At 37.2% G+C, this 21,368-nt stretch overlaps 1 protein-coding gene across 2 annotated transcripts in view; it reads right to left on the bottom strand.

The window, feature by feature from the left end:
* The window catches only part of STRN (striatin), a 114,925-nt gene that overhangs the window by 15,083 nt on the left and 78,474 nt on the right, over positions 1 to 21,368 (bottom strand). For both annotated transcript variants that reach the window (XM_013996218.2, XM_003125240.6), the window contains 7 exons: positions 18,595 to 18,770; positions 16,195 to 16,242; positions 15,281 to 15,402; positions 11,633 to 11,800; positions 9,314 to 9,454; positions 1,175 to 1,282; positions 42 to 128 (listed from right to left, as the gene is read on the bottom strand). In XM_013996218.2, the coding sequence (XP_013851672.1) occupies positions 42 to 128; positions 1,175 to 1,282; positions 9,314 to 9,454; positions 11,633 to 11,800; positions 15,281 to 15,402; positions 16,195 to 16,242; positions 18,595 to 18,770 (850 nt within the window). The remainder of the gene's footprint in view (positions 1 to 41; positions 129 to 1,174; positions 1,283 to 9,313; positions 9,455 to 11,632; positions 11,801 to 15,280; positions 15,403 to 16,194; positions 16,243 to 18,594; positions 18,771 to 21,368) is intronic.

Below are 21,368 nucleotides of genomic sequence, written 5' to 3'. Positions count from 1 at the left end.
AAAATGATAAGGATAAATAAATAATCCATAGTTGTACTTACTGCCAGACATCAAGTACAGGCCATTAGGATCAACTGCTAAACTTGTTACGGCTTCTAGGTGGGCTACCATCGAGTGGATCAGTTTGCCTTTGGAAAAAGAGATTGTTACTTTTTATTAATTGCTTTCCTCATCCTGAATACTAATGAGTTACCACATTGCACTGGCTTCTCTGGTAACCCCTCTCAGTCTAGTCTCTGCAGGAACAGCTTTTCTAACTGCCAGAACAACACAGGGCTCCCTCCCTGCTCTAGTCATGGCGATGATGAGAAACAAAAGCTCAAATTTCAGATATTTTTGTCTTTCAAATCACAATATAGAAGTCAGTAATTTGTTTTCCATTAGCTAGAACTCAGACATTGCATCCTTTAGCTATAGGCAAATTTCATGGGTTATAAAAACAGAGGAAATGACTGAGACAAAGTGAAAGGAACAGATAGAAAACCTGGCCACAATTCTGGTATATACAGAAAAAGATTAAAAATAATAAATTATTCAGCAGTCACAGCGAAGGAAAGTTAGCAAAAGTCAACACATTTACAAAACCAATAGTAAATATGGTTGCTAATACAGGGAGTTTTTCTCCCAACCAGCTCTTCACACATTTCCTTTAAACTAGCAAAATATAATCTAATAAAAATTGGAAAGTTCAAATCAATCAGTACCAAACAGTATTATAATACAGAAAAAATTAGCCCATAGAAAGAAAAATAAATCCAATGACTCAGGTTTTTCAATCTGCAACACTAAGGCTCTTCAAAAAATCAAACAATTTTGAACAAAATATACTGATCATGTGCCTCTACTCCCAACATGTTTCTACTTTTCCCCCAATATATATGCAGCAAGAGATCGTTTTATTACTTTCTGAATAAATTTTTCACCGTGTTCCCGGTAAAAAGCTTGGCTCTATGGCCAAAATATAGCACCTATTTACCATTAAATAAACCAAGAAGATTCTACATGCCATCATGAAGACTAGTTTTTAGCAGATTTATTTGGAATAAAAAGAAACTGATGCAGGAGAGGAACTGTGTTTCAGTGCCTATTCCCTGACTATAAAACCACTGACAGACACCAAAACTATAGTGGGGATTTTTTTTTTAAATAATAATTAATTTCAATGAATTCTTACCTGTATTGTTATCATAAAATTTGATGTGCCTGTCTTCATGAGCAGTGATACTGATGGGAAGAGTGGGATGACTGATGACTCTATTTATTTGGCAGGAAGAGTTGGTTGCTAAAAAGTAAAAATTAAAGAGCAACACAAATTTGTCAAAGCTTACTATTTCTTCACACAAAAGAGAACTGAATATTCACCTAAGAGACTGGAAAAGTAAATGATGTGACTTTGTCTTTAGCTCATTTATTCCACAATCGTGTCCATAACCACAATGCTTATAAATGAGAATCACCTGAGCAAACACTTACTGATAAATCTAGAAAAACCTAGGAATTAGAATTTCCTTTTCCACCATCCACTATCTATGGATGCGACCTAGGGCTTAGCCCAGGGCCACTGACATTTCTCATCCTACAGTGTTCTGTGATATTTCTGCTATTTTAATAAAATTCCATCATTACTTTCATGTAGATCATTCTCAGGTTTAAATCTCAGTTCTTTCTAGATATACAGCGCTTTATCACATGGTTATCATCTAAAGATAAACATGACAAAGACAGCTTCCTAACTCTTTAATCTTCTCTTTCTCATAATAGAAATGGTTATCATTAATAGTCTACCAATTGGAATCTGAAAACAGCATCCTGACAGTTTTTTCTGTACACTTTTAAACAGTTTTGAAAGAGATCTTAACTACATGCACAATGAGATAGGCATGTCATTAGGCCCATAACACAGTGAATGAACCGAGGTCCAGAAAACAGTTGTGACTTCCCCAAAATTATGGTGACAAAGCCAATACCCATTCTGATTTCTACCTCTCTTCCAACCAGATGACTCATGCCCATCAGATCACTGCCAAAACTGGTATCCCAAACAATCACAAGTTCCTCCTGGAAGCCTTTTATCAAACGGAAATCAATTATTAAGAACTTAAGTTTAAATAATGATATGTGTTAAGATACTTTTAAGGAAAAAAATCTACATAGAGATAACACCAATTTAAGATATGTCAAAGTTAAATAATTGTTATATCTTGGTCTAGGGAGAAGGAATGTCCTCATAAAGTACATTACTGGGACAACAGGCAAATCTGAGTAAAGAGTAACTCATACAGCAGCATTGATTCAATGCTAAATTTTCTGATTCTGATTATGTAATGTGCTGTCAGAGAACGTTCTTGTTCTTCAGAATTATGTGCTAAAGGATTTAGGGTGTATAGATATATGTCTCTTAAGTGGCTCCGAATTATATTTTATTTTATTTTATGTAGTTATTTTTGCCTTTTTAGGGCCATACCTGTGGCATATGGAAGTTCCCAGGCTTTAGGGGTCAAAACAGAGCTACAGCTGCTGGCCTATGCCACCAGCCACAGCAACGCAGGATTAGAGCAACGTCTTCGACCTATACCACAGCCCACAGCAACGCCAGATCCTTAACCCACTAAGCAAGGCCAGGGATGGAACCCACATCCTCATGGATCTTAGTTGGGTTCATTACCACTGAGCCATGATGGGAACTCCCGAATTTTAAATTATACCCATGTACAGAGAATGATAAAGTAAATGTGATGAATGTAGCAAAATGTTACAAACTGGTGATTCTGGGTGAAGGGCAGCCAGGAGTTCTTGTACTATTTTTGAAACTTTAATTTTAAAAATAGTTCAAAAATATAGATTTTTAAAAAATTTTAGATCTTAGAATAGGTATTATGAATTTATACTCATAAAACAGAAAATATAGCTATGCATAGCTAAAAATAACTCTAATATTAGTCTACTCTATCGGCTTTTCATGTGGTACCTAGAATTATGACATCTTAAAAGCTGAAGAAGAGGCTTTTTCCAATCTCACTGCAGGTGGCTCCCTAGCCTGTTATCTAAGCGCACAACAAAAAGTGACTTTACCAAGCAGAGTAAGCTCTGGGTCAGTTATATTCAATTTAAATAGTTCTCAGCAAAGAGTTTAGATTCAAAATTCAGCCTATGGATATTTTTCCTCCAGAGATAACACACCATTGAACAATATTCTCTATAAGATCTAGCAGGAGAATAACAGTAAAAAGGAAGACTTCAAGTAAAACATCCCATATATCATGAGAGACAAGTTTCTGAGAACAGCTTCAATTACTCTGAGATCTAGAAATAAGTATGAAAGAAATCAAATAATGGAAGAGGGCAAAAGAAAGTTCCTATTTAGTGGTACTTTTAAAGGACATTTCTCTACTTGGTGGTAAATACACAGGTAAGCAAAATGCAAAGAACACTAGCAATAAACTGAAAACCTATCTGCCAATCCTCCAAGTATTTATATTCAGCTTGCAACCCAGAAATGGTTTACTTTTTCACTCTTTTCACAAGTATGCAATTCCTTGCTTCAACTACCTTTGATTTAATGACAGTCAAACTGCCACTGACAGCAATGAGAAGAAAGATAATTTATTCTGATTCTGACAACAAACATCTTTTATCCTCTTAAACTATATGAAATACACTTTTACCTTAAAACATGTCTGGTCTGAACTTTAATTTAGAAAAACACCTTCTAAACTCCAGAATGCAGTAACACAGTCAAATATAAACAGCTAAGGGGTTGTCACAGTAGAAAGGAATAAAAGACTAATTTGTTTTATATAATTCTAAAGTAATCAAACTGGTAATTTAAGAAATGTCAGGACATATAACAAAAAAGAACTGGCATTTATTCCAATGGCAGTCTTCTTCAGAAAATGCTTCTAGAATGAGGCAAAAAGTCATATGACTTTACAGTCATACAGCTCGGGAGGAAAAATGGAATTGCCTAGTTCCATTTTTCTATCTCACCCACTAGACTTGAGATCTTATTAATTTGTAGCAGTCATTAAAAAAAATCAACATTTATGCTAAGGACACTCAAAGATGTGGCCTTAATCTCTGAAGCTAATTTCAAAAATGTTCACATCCTTCTTAACTTCACATTGGTTTTTCATTTTACTACTGTACCTTTAGGTCATATATTTCAGTATGATTTTAAATGTACTAAGAGTCTATACATGTACTTTTTGGAACAAAAAAAAATTTCATTTTCCTATTTCATAATCTCAATTTTGACTTTTTTGTCTCTCTCTTTTAGATCCAAATAGTTCAAAGCTCCATTCAAACCTACCTCCCCAAATAACTCTCACAGGACACCAGAAGAAAACAAAAGACAAACAGATTAAGAAGAGAAAGTGAAGAAAGCCAAAAAGGAATAAAGGAATTTTTTGAGAGAAAAAGAGAAAAGGGAGAGGAGAAAGAACCACACACATTCAGACACATGTGCACACACACCACAGCAATTATTTTTAAAGCTAGTTTTCAGCTTAAAATAGTTTATGTGTATGTAGTTTTCTTTATCAATTGTAGTCTAAACTGTTATTGTTTGTTTTAAGCCTAAAGATAGAGAATAACAGTTACCAAAAAAAAAGCCCTCCCCCCAAAAAGATTCTATATCTTCTTTATAATCTGAGAAATTACTTATTTTCTGACTTCTTACACCCAATAAGAACCTTCAGATGTGGGATTCTGAGAGGCACAACTTGATCTATTTTCTAATCAGTACTGAGCTATGTCAAACATAAACTTAAGCTGATTTTTTTTTTTTTTTTTTTTTTTTTTTTTTTTTTTGCTTTTTAAGGCCACACCCAAGGCATATGGAAGTTCCTAGGCTAAGGGTCGAATCAGAGCTACAACTGCCAACCTACACCACAGCCACAGCAACGCCAGATCCAAGCCGAGTCTGCGACCTGCACCACAGCTTATAGCCGAATCCTTAACCCACTAACCAAGGCCAGGGATTGAACCCACATCCTCATGTATCCTAGTAGGGTTCGTTAACTGCTGAGCTACAAAGTTGATTTTTAAAATAAAATTATGAAGGAGGAGGGTCAAAAGAGAGGTGGAGGAGTAAAAGGTACAAACTATTAGGTATAAAACAAGCTATAAGGATATATTGTACAACATGGAGAATATAGCCAATATTTTATAGTAACTATAAATGAAGTATAACCTTTAAAAATTGTGAATCATTACACTGCACACACTTGTAACTTATATATTGTACAACTATAAATTAAAAAATAAGATAAAGTTACAAGAAATGAAAAATAGATTTACTTTGTAGAGGCATATCTAGTTTTATTGTGCTTCACAGACATTGGATTTTTTTTTTGATTAGACATGCACATAATTTCTTTTTACATGTTTCCAATGCATGTGTAATAGATATTCATCATTTATCATAGAATTATGAATTCACTAAGTTTTTGATATACTGATAAGAGCATAAAATAATTCAAGTGTACAGACTGTTGAGTGAAGTAATAAGAAGTAAGGGTAGGAAAGAAAACTTAATACTAAAACCTCATTATTTGAAATGATCAGATGTGTACGGGAGTTCCCATTGTGGCTCAGCAAGTTACGAACCTGGCTAGTATTCACAAGGATAGGGGTTTGATCACTGGCCTTGCTCAGTGGGTTGGTAATCCTGCATTACCATGAGCTGTGGTGCAGCGTGCAGATGTGCCTTGGATCTGGCGTTGCTGCAGCGGATTTTTTTTTTTCTTTTTGTAAACAGATTGAAGGTTTGTGGCAACTCTGCATTTTAGCAAGTCTACTGGCGCCACTTTTCCAACAGAATCTGTTCACTTCATGTTTATGTCACATTTTGGTAATTCTTGCAACATTTCAAACTTTTCCATTATTATTATATTTGTTATGGTGATCTGTGATCCCTCTTCTACAATGTTACTAATGTAATTTTTTGGGAGTCCCATGAAGTGCACCCATATAAGATGGTTAACTTGATAAATGCTGTGTGTTCTAACTACTCTACCAACCATCTGTTCCCCCAGCTTTCTCCCTTTCCTTGGGCTGCCTTAGTTTCTGAGACACACAATACTGAAATTAGGCCAAGCAATAAACTTACAATGGACAAGTGTTCAAATGAAAGGAAGAGTTGTACATCTCTGACTTTAAATCAAAAGCCAGAAATGATTAAGCTTAGTGCGGAAGGCATGTCAAAAGGAAAGGCTGAAAACTAGGCCACTTGTTCTGAACAGTTAGCCAAGTTGTGAATGAAAAGGAGAAGATCTCTGAATGCTACTCCAGTGAATGCACAAATGATAAGAAAGTGAAACAGTTTGGAGAACATTTTAGTGGTCTTGATTGAAGATCAAACCGGCCACGACATTCCCTTAAGCCAAAACCTAATCCAGGGCAAAGCCCTAACTCTCTTCAATTCTACGAAGGCTGGGAGAGATGAGAAAGCTGCAGAAGAAAAGTGTGAAGCTAGCAGAGACTGGTTCATGAGATTTAAGAAAAGAAGCCCTCTCCATAACATCAAAGTGCAAGGAGAAGCAGCTAGTGTTTATATAGAAGCTGTACCAAGTTATCTAGAAATCTAGCTAAGATAACGGATAGAGGTGGCTACATTGAACAACAGATTTTCAATGTTTATGAAACAGCCTTCTATTGGAAAAAGGTGCCATCTAGGACTTTCATAACTAGAGGAAAGTCAATGCTTGGCTTCAAAGTCTCAGAGGACAGGCTGATTATCTTGTTAGGTCTAATGCAGCTGGTGACTTTAAGCTTAAGCCAATGTTCATTTAGCATTCTGAAAATCCTAGGGCCCTTAAGAATTAGGCTAAATCTACTTTGTCTATACTCTGTAAAAGGAACAACAAAGCCTGGATGACAGCATATCTGTTTATAACATAGTTTACCACATACTATGCCCACTCTTGAGAAGTACTGCTCAGAAAAAAAGATTCCTTTCAAAATATTACTGTTTGTTGACAATGTACCTTGTAACCCAAGAGCTCTGATGGGGATGTATGAGATTCATGTTTTCATGCCTGCTAACACAACCTCCATTCAGCAGCCCATGGATCAAGGAGTAATTTCGACTTTCAAGTTTTATTATTTAAGAAAAGCATTTCATAAGGCTACAGCTGCAGCTGCCATAGATAGTGACTCTTCCAATGGATCTGAGCAAAGTCAACTGAAAACCTTCTGGAAAGGATTCACCCTTCTAGATGCCATTAAGAACATTTGTGGATGGAGTTCCTGTCGTGGCTCAGTGGTTAACGAATCTGACGAGGAACCATGAGGTTGCAGGTTCGATCCCTGGCCTTGCTCAGTGGGTTAAGGATCCGGTGTTGCCATGAGTATGGTGTGAGTTGCAGACATGGCTTGGTTCCCACGTTGCTGTGGCTGTGGCGTAGGCTGGTGGCTACAGCTCCGATTAGACCCCTAGCCTGGGAGCCTCCATATGCCGCAGGAGCGGCCCAAGAAATGGTAAAAAGAAAAAAAAAAAGAATATTTGTGGTTCACGGGAAGAGGTCAAAATGCCAACATGAACAAGAGTTTGGAATACGCTAGTTCTAGCCCTCATGATGATCTTGAGGTGTTCAAGATTTCAGTGAAGGAATAACTGCATTACGGTGAAATACCAAGAGAACTGGAATTAGAAGTAGAGCTTGCTTTAGAAAAAGAAGAAGGAGAGAGCCTGAAGATGTGACTGACTTGCTGTAATCCCATGATAAAACTTGAACAGATAAGGAATTGCTTCTTATGGATGAGCAAAGAAAGTGGTTCTTTGAGATGGAACCTACTCCTGGTGAGGATGCTGTGAAGATTGAAGTGACAATAATAAAAGATTATTACATAATTACATAAGTCTTGTTGATCAAGCAGTGTCAGGGTTTGAGAAGAACGACTCACAGTTTGAAACACGATCTACTGTGGGTAAAATGCTATCAAACTTCAATGCATACCACAGAGAAGTTGTTTGTGAAAGGAAAAGTCAATTGATGTGGCAAACTTTACTTGTCTTAAGAAATTGACACTGTCACCCCAACCTTCAGCAACTACTACTCTGATCAGTCAGCAGCCATCAGCATCAAGTCAAGACCCTCAGCCAGAAAAGATTACAACTTGCAGAAGGCTTGGATAATAGTTAGTATTTTTTAGCAGTAAAGTGTTTTTCTGTTGTTGTTGTCTTTTTTTTTTTTTTTTTTTTGCCATTTCTTGGGCTGCTCCCGCAGCATATGGAGGTTCCCAAGCTAGGGGTCGAATTGGAGCTATAACCACCGGACTACACCAGAGGCACAGTAATGCGGGATCCGAGCTGCATCTGCGACCTACACCACAGCTCATGGCAACGCTGGATCCTTAACCCACTGAGCAAGGCCAGGAACCAAACCCGCAACCTTATGGTTCCTAGTTGGATTCATTAACCACTGAGCCACAATGGGAACTCCTGTTTTGTTTTTTTTTTTTTTTTTTTTATGTCTGCACACACTGCATATGGAAGTTCCCAGGCTGGGGGTCGAATCAGAGCTACAGCTGCCAGCCTATGCCACAGCTATAGCAATGAGGGATCCAAGCCACGTCTGCAACTTACACCACAGTTCACTGCAATGCTAGATTCCCAACCAACTGAGCAAGGTCAGGGATCGAACTTGCATCCTCAAGGATACTAGTGAGATGTGTTTCCATTGTGCCAGAACGGGAACTCCCGGCAATGCAGTATTTTTAAATTAAAGTGTATATACATTTTTTTAGACATAATGCTGCTACATCCTTAATAGTCTATAGCATAATGTAAACAAAACTTTTATATGCACTGGGAAACCAAAACTTTGTGTTACTCACTTCATCACAATATTCACTTTATTGTGGCGAACTGTTTGTTTTCTGGCTGCTCCTGCAGCATGTAGAAGTTCCTGAGTTGGGGATCGAACCCCCATAACAGCAGCAACCCAAGCCACTGCAGTGACAATGCCAGACCCTTAACCCGCTGTGCCACAAGCGAATTCCTACTGCAGTGGTCTAAAACCAAACCCACAATAACTCCAAGATATGCCTGTATTCAGAATATTATTTTCTTCAAATAGAATTGAAAACTAAATATCTGGTATAAAATTAAACATAAGTGTGAATTAATTTAACCTAAAGTCTTAAAATCAACTGTGAATCACATTTACTTCTAAGGAACTGTACTATATGATTTTAAGGCAGAACATTTTATACTGATAAGCATTTTTCACAGTTGACTCTAGTAGTTATAATTTTGATCAAGTTTAAAAAATTGATCCAAACACAGACTAGTTAAAATTGGTATACGTACTCGAATCCAGGTTGGATTCTAAGGTAAGAATACGTTGTTGTGTTTCCATGTTAAAGATGCTTGTGTATCCTTTGCTGAATGATGCTACCATATGGCTCGGGTCACTGCTCACTAGATCCACCGAGGCAGGGATTCCCAATTCTAAGAGTCAGAGTATTCAAAGAGAAAGGCAGTTAGAGTATCTACTTGACAATGTGCTTAAAATATAGCTAAGCTGTAGTATGATTCCCTTAAAAAATAAATAAGGCTTGATATTAGAATAAGAATGAGCTCACAGCCACTCAATAGACATTGTTTCTTTTGTTACTTTTAGTCCTAGTCTATTTTATTATCCTTACTTGTTTATCACATCTTCTAACAGTCACCTAGCTATTGTATTCATTGAATCCATGACTTTATTCAAAAATAAATGGAAAGCATGTATGGACATAAGTTTTTCTGTTTCCACCTCAAATCAACCTAAAGTTTAGAGTGGCATCACCAGAATTCTTCATTTTTAAAAGCCCATCTCTTACTAGGAATTCAAAATCATTAAAAATGTAGACTATAAAAGGTAGATTTTAAATTTTTACTGGTAGAGTCATGCAAATATCATACAGGCAACTCATCAAAAGCTAGACACGTTATGGTAGCTCAAGAATAAAGAAAGTATTTCTATTTATCATCTAGAATAAGGTAAAACTCGGTGAAAACTGGAATTTATTTATAAACATAAAAAATTATATATAGATGAGAATATGATCTGATTTTTCCATCTGATTCAAAATCTAAGTAAAGCAAGCTAACAGTGCAAAAGTATATATATTCCCAAAAAAAAATACATTAAATGGCCAATGAACACACAAAAAGGTGTCAAAATAATAAGCCACCAAAGAAATACAAATTAAAATCACAATGAAATACTGCTACAAACCTACCAAAATGGCTAAAATTAAATACACTCTAAACACTAAAATGTTTATAATTAAGAACTTAGAACAACTAGAATTCTCATACATTGCTGTCAGTGGTATAACATGGCATAACCACTTTTGAGAAAAGTTTGGCAATTTCACATAAAGTTATGCATACAATTCTACTTCTAAAGCCCAGTGATTCTAATTCCAGGTCTTTACCTACCTGCGATTAAAAAAAAAAAAAAGATATGAACATTCATAGCTGTTCATAACAGTAAAAAACTGGAAACAACCCAAATATCCATCAAGAGGTAAATGATAAACAATGGTTTAAAGAAATACTTATTATTAAACAATAAAAATATATTACTGGAGCTCCTGTGGTGGCTCAGCAGTAACAAACCTGACTAGTATCCATGAGATGTGGGTTCAATCCTGGCCTCACTCAGTGGATTTCCATGAGCTGTGGTATAGGTCACAGACACAGGTTGGATCCTGCGTTGCTGTAGTTGTGACAAAAGCCAGCAGCTGCATCTCTAATTCAATCCCTAGCCTGGGAACTACCATATGCCATGGGTGCAGCCATAAAAAAACAATAAATAAGAACACAGGAGTTCTCGCTGTGGCTCAGTGGTTAACAAATCTGATTAGGAACCATGAGGTTGCGGGTTCGGTCCCTGGCCTTGCTCAGTGGGTTAAGGATCCGGTGTTGCCATGGGCTGTGGTGTAGGTTGCAAACGCTGCTTGGATCCCGAGTTGCTGTGGCTCTGGTGTAGGCCGGCGGCTACAGCTCCGATTAGACCCCTAGCCTGGGAACCTCCATATGCTGCGAGAGTAGCCCAAGAAATGGCAAAAAGACAAAAAAAAACCCATAAATAAGTAACATTGTTACAATATGGATGAAGCACAACAATGTTATAGTGAGAGTGAAAGAAACATCAGATACAAAAATAGTTGCACTGTATGATTTCATTTATGTGAGGTTTTAGAATAGACAAAACTCTTTTATAATGAAAGAAGTCACAACAGTGGGTACTTCTAGTTGGGAATGAGGAAAAGGGATTGATTGGGAAGAACACAAGGAAACACTGGGGTGGTGAAGGAAATATTCAATATTTTGAAAAAAGCAAGACTTTTATGCATTTGTCAAACTCATTAAAATGTATGCTTAAAATATTTTTTTACTGTATATAAATTACATCTCAATTTTTTAAATTTTTAAAAAAGCTGTCTCATCAAACAATATACTTTTTAAACCTATACATACTAAGTTGGAAATTCAAACAAATATATTTGCATTGCTTAAAAAAAAAACCCTTCACTTTAAATTTAAATAGCAAGAATTTACAAATCATTTATTTGTTTCTTTTTAGAATAAGACGTTTATAAAAGACTCAGTAAAATAATGGGAAAAAGTATGTACCTTGATTATCATTAAATACACTCAGGGCTGGAGCAACCTCAGTTGTATTCCATAAACGGAGAGTGCCATCTGCTGAACAGGACAACAAACGCTGGTGTGCTGCGCTGTAAGCCAAACCCCAGACTGCATCGGTGTGGCCTAGGAGAGGGCCTCTTAAAACAGAAGGATCTATACACAAGAGCAAGAATGCAGGAGAAAAAAGCACAAATCATAAAGGTACTTACATTCCAAAGAAAAGTAAAACATACAAACATTCTTCTGAAATGCAGCAGAATCAGGCTTGGAAACATGCAAATGTTGGGTTTAAAATTTAGAAGTATCCATTTGTCTTCTTTTAAAAAGTAGGTTATTTCCTTCTCCCTCCTTTTTTTCTTTCCATTTGTCTAGATTTTTTAAAAAGCATGTTAACACAAACCGTTTGAACTTAATCTACCCTCAGAGAATCCACAACTCCTATTCCCTGAGGAAGTGGACAGAAACCCTTTCCCTCCTCTGAGCCCTTCCACACTTTGCTACACTCCTTCTGACCACTTGTGCTGTGAATGGCAGTCATTCCTGGCAGCAACAGGCCTCTGACATTCACAATGGACATGAACTGAGATCCACAGGAATCCCCAAATTCTCAAACAGCAAGAGGTGACACATAAATAATGTGCATATAGTGGGGGGGGGGTCAGCAAAGGGGGATTGCTTATGGCTGTTTCATGATAAAAGCCAATCTACAACTTTAATTTTTAATCCTCACAGTGACTCCATGAAGTGGTACTTTCAAGACGGCTCACAGATGTCAAGTTTAAAATGTTGGTGGTGTTCTCTGTCCTACATCCTCTCTCAGTCATACCATCAAATATTTATTAGAGATACACTGTGTATCAGGCTAGATGCAGGGGCCATGTAGATAATTAATACACAATACCACCTTTGTCCATGTTAAATACAACAGTGACAGATGACAGCTCCCATGAAGAGTGATTGGGAGGAACGAAAGCTTCTTGGAGAGAATGATGCCTAGAGCATACAGGTGTTGGTCAAAGAAAAGGAAAGACTCCTGACAAAGCGGGCAGCACGTACAAAATCACAGAAAGAAAAATAATATGCTATTTGAGGAAATTTATAAGAAACTCAGTATTACCAGACTGTGAAATTCGAGGTAGGGAGCAGATGAGATGAAAGTGGCCAGTTTATGGTGGGATTTCTATGACATACTAAGGTACTTGGAAATTATCTTGAAAGCAGCAGGGAACTACTGAAGGAGCAGCAGGTTGATGTAAGTATTTAATAAGATAATTTTGATTGTAGTGTAGAAGACAAAGACTCATGATGAAGGCAAGGGGACTGTTTCAGAAGAAAGGGAGACTGAAAGAAGATCCAGGTGAGGACAGTGGTAAAAGGGCAGAGCAGGAGTAAACTGGAGAAATACAGAAATATTTCAGGGGTGATACCCGAACGTCTAGGTAATCAGCAAGGTATAGAGAATACAACAGTATAAGGAATCAAGGATAACTCTTAGGTTTCTAGTTTGGGTGGTGCCACCACTAATGAAGAATATATGGGAGAAGAAACAGAGCTTGTAGGGATTTATGGACAATGAGACAGCCACTTTGAAATGTTCTGTAGGTAGTCTGGAGTTTGAAGAGATTTATGAGTCAACAGCATATAAAACTACAAAGTGGATCCAATCTACCAAAGAGTACATACACAATGCAAAGAACAGATTAGGATCGGGCCTTGATAAATGCCAACACTTAAGGTGAGAAAAATAAAGGGAGTTTATGAAGGATAGGGAACAGAAACTGTCAAAGAGTTAATAAATAGCAAAAAAGCCCGTAGCGAACTAATTTCAAAACGGATAGAGTGCTCCAGTTTCAGACAGCCCAATTCATCTAGTAAAAGAAGGACTATAAAATACCTGTTGGATCAGCCAATTAGGTAGTTACTGACAATCTTATTATAATTTCATAGTATAACCAGAAGACAGAAGGCAGAGGAATGATACACAAAGACAGGATATGGAATTAGTGACTAGTAATTCTGTTTCCAGACATCACCAAAAAGATACAGGAATGAATGAAATGAAGGAAAGAGAGACTATATAAAAACTAGAGAGGGAAATGGAATTAAGAAAAGGTTTCTCACCATTCCCTTTCGGCTCAGTGGGTTAAGAATCCAGCATTGTCATTGCTATGGTTCTGGTTACAGCTATGGTGAGGGTTCAGTCCCTGGCCCAGGAACTTATGTATGCCGTGGGCAAGGCCAAAAAAGAAAAAAAAAAAAGAAAGAAAGAAAGAAAGAAAAGCCGTCTCCTTGCCAAGAAAGGGAGATACATGGATTTACCTATATGCTGTGGGGATGGGAAGAGGACAAAGAAGGTAAGATTTCAGATGGGAGCAAGAGAGCAAGAGAGAGGGAGAGAGCCAGAGGCAAAGAAAAAGAAAGATATTAGAGTGAAATCTCCAAAGAAACGAGAATGCGGTCAAGAGCAAAAGGCGAAGGTAGCTTGGAACAGAATGAGGTCAGCCAAGCCTCTGATTGAGGGATAAAGGAAGTAAGGAAAAGTATGAAACAGATAAATCTGTAAAAGAAGTGGGGAGGGATGGGTGGGTATTACCCTTCACAAAATGCTTATTAAATAAACATTGGGATAAATTTTTATTTATTCAATTTCTTATTTTAAGTTTGATAGTAAAACTAATCTAAAATGTTAACAAAAATAAAATACGGATTTATGACAAACATAATATTTTGTATCATCCTAGAACTTAAGGAGAATTTTAAGAGGAAACCAAAACAGTTCCTAAATAGTTTTTGCAAGGGAATTTATGATAATATCTAGTGATAGATTATAATATGGATTTTTGATTCATGGTGCTGTTTCCAAGTCTGAAGGGCACTTCTTAATTTTTAAGGCCTTTTCAATATTTTGGTTGTACACACTTTAAAAATCATTACCCTCAGAGTTCCCATGGTGGCTCAGTGGCAACAAACCCAACGAAACCAACAAGTGATCCATGGCCTCACTTAGTGGGTTAAGAATCAATCCCTGGCCTCACTCAGTAGGCTGCCATGAGCTGTGATGTAGGTCACAGACATAGCTCAGATCCCGCGTTGCTATGGCTGTGGCACAGGCCGGAAGCTACAGTTCTGATTTGACCTCTAGCCTGGGAAATTCCAATATGGCGCAGAAGCAGCAGTTTAAAAAAAAATCATTAGCCTCTACGCCCTTTAATAACTGATCAAGAAGAAGATGCCAACATTCATTTTCCTTCAAAGCTGTTTGTCAAGAATAGTGATGAAATATGGTTATAGATTTGTAATAATGTGTCAAAACTGTACAGGTGTCTAAAATGAAGAAAACAACTGTCAATCAAGCCAGCATTTCCAATCAACATGACTTTTAGGGGTGGAAACCGTTTTCTCAGAAAAGAATACATTATTTTTTTCTTCTTTTTAGCATTTCATATATATGTAAAATTGATCAACTATATCCAATTGATTCCCAAATACAGGAGTCCTTTTTAACAAAATAAAGATAGGGTTCTCTTTTACCAATTTATTTTCAAAAATATCTCACTTTATCCTCATATACACTATGTAAAATATGTAAAAAGAAAACATCTTATTCTTTCATATCTCCAGGGAGTCACATACCATAAGAGTCATAGGGATCGATGTTGGGGTTGGTAGTGTTCCAGCCCTGGATCAGCCCATCAGTACCACCACTGTAGCACTGTTCACCATTGCTGCTCATTACCACACAAAGCACTGGACCTCTGGAAGAGAAAAATCAATTTCTATTATCAAAAATCAATCCAATAATAGGACTTGTTAAAAATAAGAATACTTAGTCATTCAAATGGCTCTCTCATTTTCTGCCTTGTATAACGAATAAAAAAAAAACCATCAAAGCAATATTTATTTTTCTTCCTGTGCTTAAACCAGAGGTTGGTGAACTATAGCTTGTGGACCAAACCTAGGCAGTGGACTGTTTTTGTACAGTCCTCACGTTTTTACATTCTTTAAAGGGCTGTAACACAAAACTAAAGTAAAAACAAGAACATACAACATAAAAATATGTAGCCAGAAAAGCCTAAAAAAAGTTTACTATCTGTCCCTTTATATGTAAAAAGTATGCCAACCTGTGCTATATCAAGTGAATATGTACACTCCTTAAACTTAAAATGGAAACAGGAAAACTACGCAAAATATGATCATAATTTAAAAAGTCTCAGATACTTTTATTTAGGATACTTTTAAGAAAAAAAAACAGGATTTCTAATAGTTAAACTTAATTTCCTCAACTTTATTTTAAGATAATATATATATATATATATATAATCTAAATATCATGCGAATAAAATCTAATTTCAGTAAGGATCTCTGGTAGTGATAAACCGGTCTCTAACATCATATTATCTGCCAGTTTCTTTTACATTTATTTTTTAAAAAGCTACTAAATACAAATGATAAATAACACAAATATGTAAATTAAAGAAAAGAAAATATTTTAATCATGCTGATTTACCATGATATTGATTTAACACAAAGAAAAAGCACATACTTACTTATGAGCCCTGAATGTATAGATAGGCTCCACATCCAGGGACGTACTCCTAAAACACAGAGAAAGAGGAGTTTTATAATTCTAAGTTTCAGTAGTAAAGAGTATGAATGAATATATGTCATAAAATTATCTTTAGAAATACTAACACTATGGTAATATATCATTATCATTTCCAGGACACAAGAAAGATTACCTAACACCAATCATATATTTCTGTGACTTCAAGAAACAAAATCATTGTCTAGTAATGACACCTTGTTACTTTAGCTTTCAGCATTGTCCTAATCTATTTGACTAAAGAGAGAGAGAGCTTCACTCAGGGGAAATAATATCATGGACTTTGAAGAGAGAAATTTCTGGATTCAATTTCCGTTTCTATCACTAAGTGTCTAACTTTAGGTAACATATTTAATCTTTCAGCACTTGAGATTCCTCTGTGTTTAAAATAAGACAGAAAACTAGGGATAACACCAATTATTTACCAGATTAAAAGAAATTCCATAAGTAAAACAGTCTGGGAAAGAACCACACACGTAGTAGGATTTCAATAAATGGTATTTTAATTCCTTGCATTTCCACGAAGGTTAACAGGTCTGCCCTTAATAACTGCACAAACTATCCAAATCATCAACAGATTCATCACTCAGAACACTGAGTGGGGAGTTCCCGGAGTGGCTCAGTGGTTAATGAATCCGACTAGGAACCATGAGGTTGTGGGTTTGATGCCTGGCCTTGTTCAGTGGGTTAAGGATCCGGCATTGCTGTGAGCTGTGATGTAGGTTGCAGATGCGGCTCAGATTCTGCCTTGCTGTGGCTAAGGCTGTAGCCAGCGGCTACAGCTCCGATTAGACCCCACCCTGGGAACCTCCATATGCTGCAGGAGTGGCGCTACAAATGACAAAAAGACAAAAAAAAAAAGAAGAACACCAAGTGTATGTGTACTCCCTTAGTACCTAATACTTGCCATGACTGATAATAGAAACTGGATTTAAAGTCAAGTACTTACCATTTTCCAAACTGTATTACAGTTTTTTATTGGCATATATGATATCCCACCTCATTTCCAAAGTGTTAAATTCAAAGGTAAACAGGCTACTGATACCTGCATGTGAAGGTGTTGTTCCTAAGCTAACACCAGCAAAAAGTTTATTTCACATTTTTCTAAATTTTAGTTGAAAATATATGATGAGAGTTCCTGCTGTGACACAACAGGATGGGCAGCGTCAATGGAGTGCTGGGATGAGGGTTCAATCTCTGGCCTGGTACAGTGGGTTAAGGACCTGGCATTGCTATAACTGCGGCATATTTCACAATTGCAGCATGGATCTGATCCCTGGCCCAGGAACTCCATATGCCATGGGGTGGACAAAAAAGGAAAAGAAGAGAGAATATATAATAAGAGTCACATTCTCTGGTCTAATATGATGCGCGCTGTGACTAAAGACCTTCAAAGACAAAGAGCACAATTTACAAACAGAAAATACTTTTTCTCTGCTGACCACATCTAATCTACAGGAGGAATTACTTGGTTTTAGCAGGAGCTGGTTGAGTTATCTGATGATTTAATTATTTTATCTAGTCAATGTAATGACTCAGAGCAGGAACGTCATTGATCTCTTTTAAACTGGGCAATAGATACCCTCTACTAGGAGTAAAACTTTCATGATCTCCATTTGATGTTCATTTCTAATCCTTCATAAGAGAGGTTCTAACACTGTAGAAGGGCTCTTGCTGGCAGATGCTGGGTTCTGAGCCACGTGACCCAAGGAAGAAAGCAGAAGAGTTCCAAGTGGGATCAGGACAGTAACTGCTATAAGGAGTTTATACCAATTCATGTCTAACCAGGCTTAGAGAGGACACAAGGGGCCAAGGCAAGCACTAGCAGTTAAATGAGAGTAACAATAGTGCTTTTCAGTCTAAACATATGGTCCAGGCCAAAACACAAGACCAAAGAGAGGTCTCTCACCTACCCCCCTTCCAATCAATCTTCCCTTCCTTCTACTCCATAAGTCTAACCAAGTAATAAACATGGCACAGGGCTGGGGAGGGATTTGATGATTTTAAATGTGCCCGTATCTGTTTACAACAGCAAAAACCTTCAGTACAGATAATGGGCTCTCCAAATAGTATAGTTATTTAAAACACCACATAAAGACTGCAATCAGCATTCACAAACCCTGGGAAACCATCAAATACCATTTTCTCCCTAAGGGTCAGTTTTCCAACCTAAATTAGCTTGTGAGTATGAATGGGAAAATACTCTAAGTTATGTGACATGGTAAAGAAGAAAGAATTAGAAGAGATATTTGGGGAATTTAATAGCAAATAATAAAGTAAGCATTTTTCTGCCGAAAACTGTTAATTAAAATAGTCAAATACAGTTAAAGTAGAATATTCTCACTTTTTGGCTGGGGCTGTTTTCTGCAAATTCCACATTTTTAATGTGTGATCCTCTGATGCTGTTATCAAAACAGGCTCTATGGGGTGGAAAGCAAGAGCTCGAATGCCATCAAAGTGACTTCTTAATGTAAACTTAGGGTTCCATGTCTTCCTCAATGCATCTTTATTGTTTGCTATCTATTAAAGAAACAAAAGGAAGATACCAATACATTTAGTTCAAAACAGGAAAAAAAAAAAAAAAACTGTATTTCAACGTTAATTCTTACTGATTTGTCATTAAACCATCACATTTTGCAACTTTCCAAACAATACAGTTTCTAAATGTAAATAACCAAATCAATGGGCAAAATTGGTCAGTAATGGTTTTCACTGAAGAAATATAAATGCTGTAACAAGAAAACAGGTAACATTTCAATATAGAAAGAGGATCAAATAACTTAGGGATATAAAACAGATCTTCACTAGGATTTTTTTTTTTTTTTAAAGACAAGTAATTTCGACCCAAATCATAGTGTAGAAACTAATTTTTGGGTAAGAGTTGAAAAACTAAGTTATCCTTAATTAAACCTGCTAACTAACAGAATATGATGATACTGTTATCATATCATTATGTTGCTTCTCCCCAAAGAATCTCCATCTCAATAACTAAAAATGCACTGCTTCTTCATTCCAACTAATAGGAAAGCTAAAGAGGTTGGTGTTTCGCTTCACACAAGCACATGTACAGACTCCTCACACTCCAAGGCTAACAATCCTGCTGGGTTTAAGCAAGAGTGGCGCAAGTACTCGTAACACACTGGAGAGATATTACCATACTTAAACCGACAAAAATCACCAATGATACTAACAACAGCTGCTATCTTGAGCATTTATTCATTATCCTGTATACTACTCAAAAGACTTAACATGCACTAATTCACCTAATCCTCTTATCAACTCCAAGAAGTAGGAATTAACATTATCCCCACTTTACAGATTAGACATTTAAGGAAAAGAGAAGTTACTCTGCCCTCTAGTAAATGGGGGAGTCAGGATTCAAAACCAAGCACTCTGGCTTCAGAGGCTTTACTATTAACATAAACTATAATTTAGAACCCTGAAGTTTACAAACCTGAAGAAAATTCTGGATAGGAAATGTCACAGGTGGGACATAACACACCATGCAAGAAACTACTCCAAGAATTGGGGCTGGTTATCTTTGGGGAGGGCAGGGCTGGCGGGGTGGAAAGGACAAGGACCCCTGAGTTGACTCCTGTCTGCTCTTGTTAAAGAGCTGAAAGGTTTTCATATGTAAGAACACTTAGATTCCTTTTGAATATCTTTTTTTTGTCTTTTGTCTTTTGTCCTTTTAGGGCCACATCCACGGCATATGGAGGTTCCCAGGCTAGGGGTCTAATCGGAGCTACAGCTGCCGGCCTATGGCAGAGCCACAGCAACGCAGGATCTGAGCCCAGTCTGTGACCTACACCACACCTCACAGCAACACCGGATCCTTAACCCACTGAGCGAGGCCAGGGATCGAACCCGCAAGCTCATGGTTCCTAGTCAGATTCGGTTCTGCTGTGCCACAATGGGAACTCCCCTTTTGAATATCTTAATGTGGTAAAAATCAGCCACTAGGACAGCTCCCAATCAGCCCCACCTCCTTTATTTTTACCTTTGTGTAGTCTCCTTCCATATATAGGTTTGCTCTGTATGATCAACAGCATACAGCAAAAGTTGTAAAACTTACTCTAAAAATTAGGTTATAAAACCTTCCCTCTTGAGTGTTCCTGCTTTCTCTATTTTCAAGGGCATTCACACTGAGAGAAGCCAAATAGCAGGTGTTCCGCTACGGAGCCCATGGAGAGGTCCATGTGGTGAGGAACTAGTCTCCAGCCAACAGCCAGTAAGAAAACAAGGCCTTCTAACACCTGCATAAGTGAGCTTGGAAGTAGATCCTTCCCAAGGGCAAGTCTATGTAAGACTGTGGCCCTTGCCAAAGCCTTGACTCCAACTACCTGGATGACCAGAGCCACACAGTTAAGCTGCCCCCAGCTGCTGCCCCATAAAAACTATGAGATAGAACTGTTTGCTGTTTTGAGCTGTTAAGAATGGTGCAATTTGTTACATAGCAATAGACAGCTAATATGCTTAATAAAACCAGGAACTACTTTTAGAAACAAATTAACACTAACTTTTCTAACAATAAAGAGCTATGAAAAAAGAACAAACTTTCTCTAGAAAAAGGAGTAAGTTCCATAACATATTAGATACATTCTTTGTGGGGTTGGTATAGAGAGAACAAAATTATCTAATGGAACTTCTGCTACTAGCCCTGATAGACTAGATCATTAGGACCAACTGTATACTGAGAACAAGGAGAAGAGCAAAGCCAAAAATAAAAACAGAGAACCAACCAAATATTGGGAGGGGGACTCAAAACAGAATCAAGTGGAAGACAGAGGCCAAAGAAGTGAGCTTTACATCTGACAGTGTTTTCCCCAGAGGGTACTTACTGATTCCAGAGATGGCTGAGAGGTTAAGCTAAGCTTTAACAACTTTCAAATGCAGGGGGATATCAATTGGTGTACAGGGCCTGCCAACAAAGTGGGGTTTAGGAGACCACCTTGCTTTAGGTTGTGGTCTCAAAGGGCTGTATCCTACACCGAGGTGTGAACTGGAAGAACACAAGTCCTTACAAAGACTAGATCAGCTTTAGATCATCTTAAAATCTGAAAATGGACAGAGGTGATCCAGATATCTAGTGCCTGCAGACATCTGAGAGAAGAAAAT

The sequence above is a fragment of the Sus scrofa genome, chromosome 3 (assembly GCF_000003025.6).
Source record: "Sus scrofa isolate TJ Tabasco breed Duroc chromosome 3, Sscrofa11.1, whole genome shotgun sequence".
Taxonomy (NCBI): domain Eukaryota; kingdom Metazoa; phylum Chordata; class Mammalia; order Artiodactyla; family Suidae; genus Sus; species Sus scrofa.
This window is presented reverse-complemented; position numbering and strand designations above follow the sequence as displayed.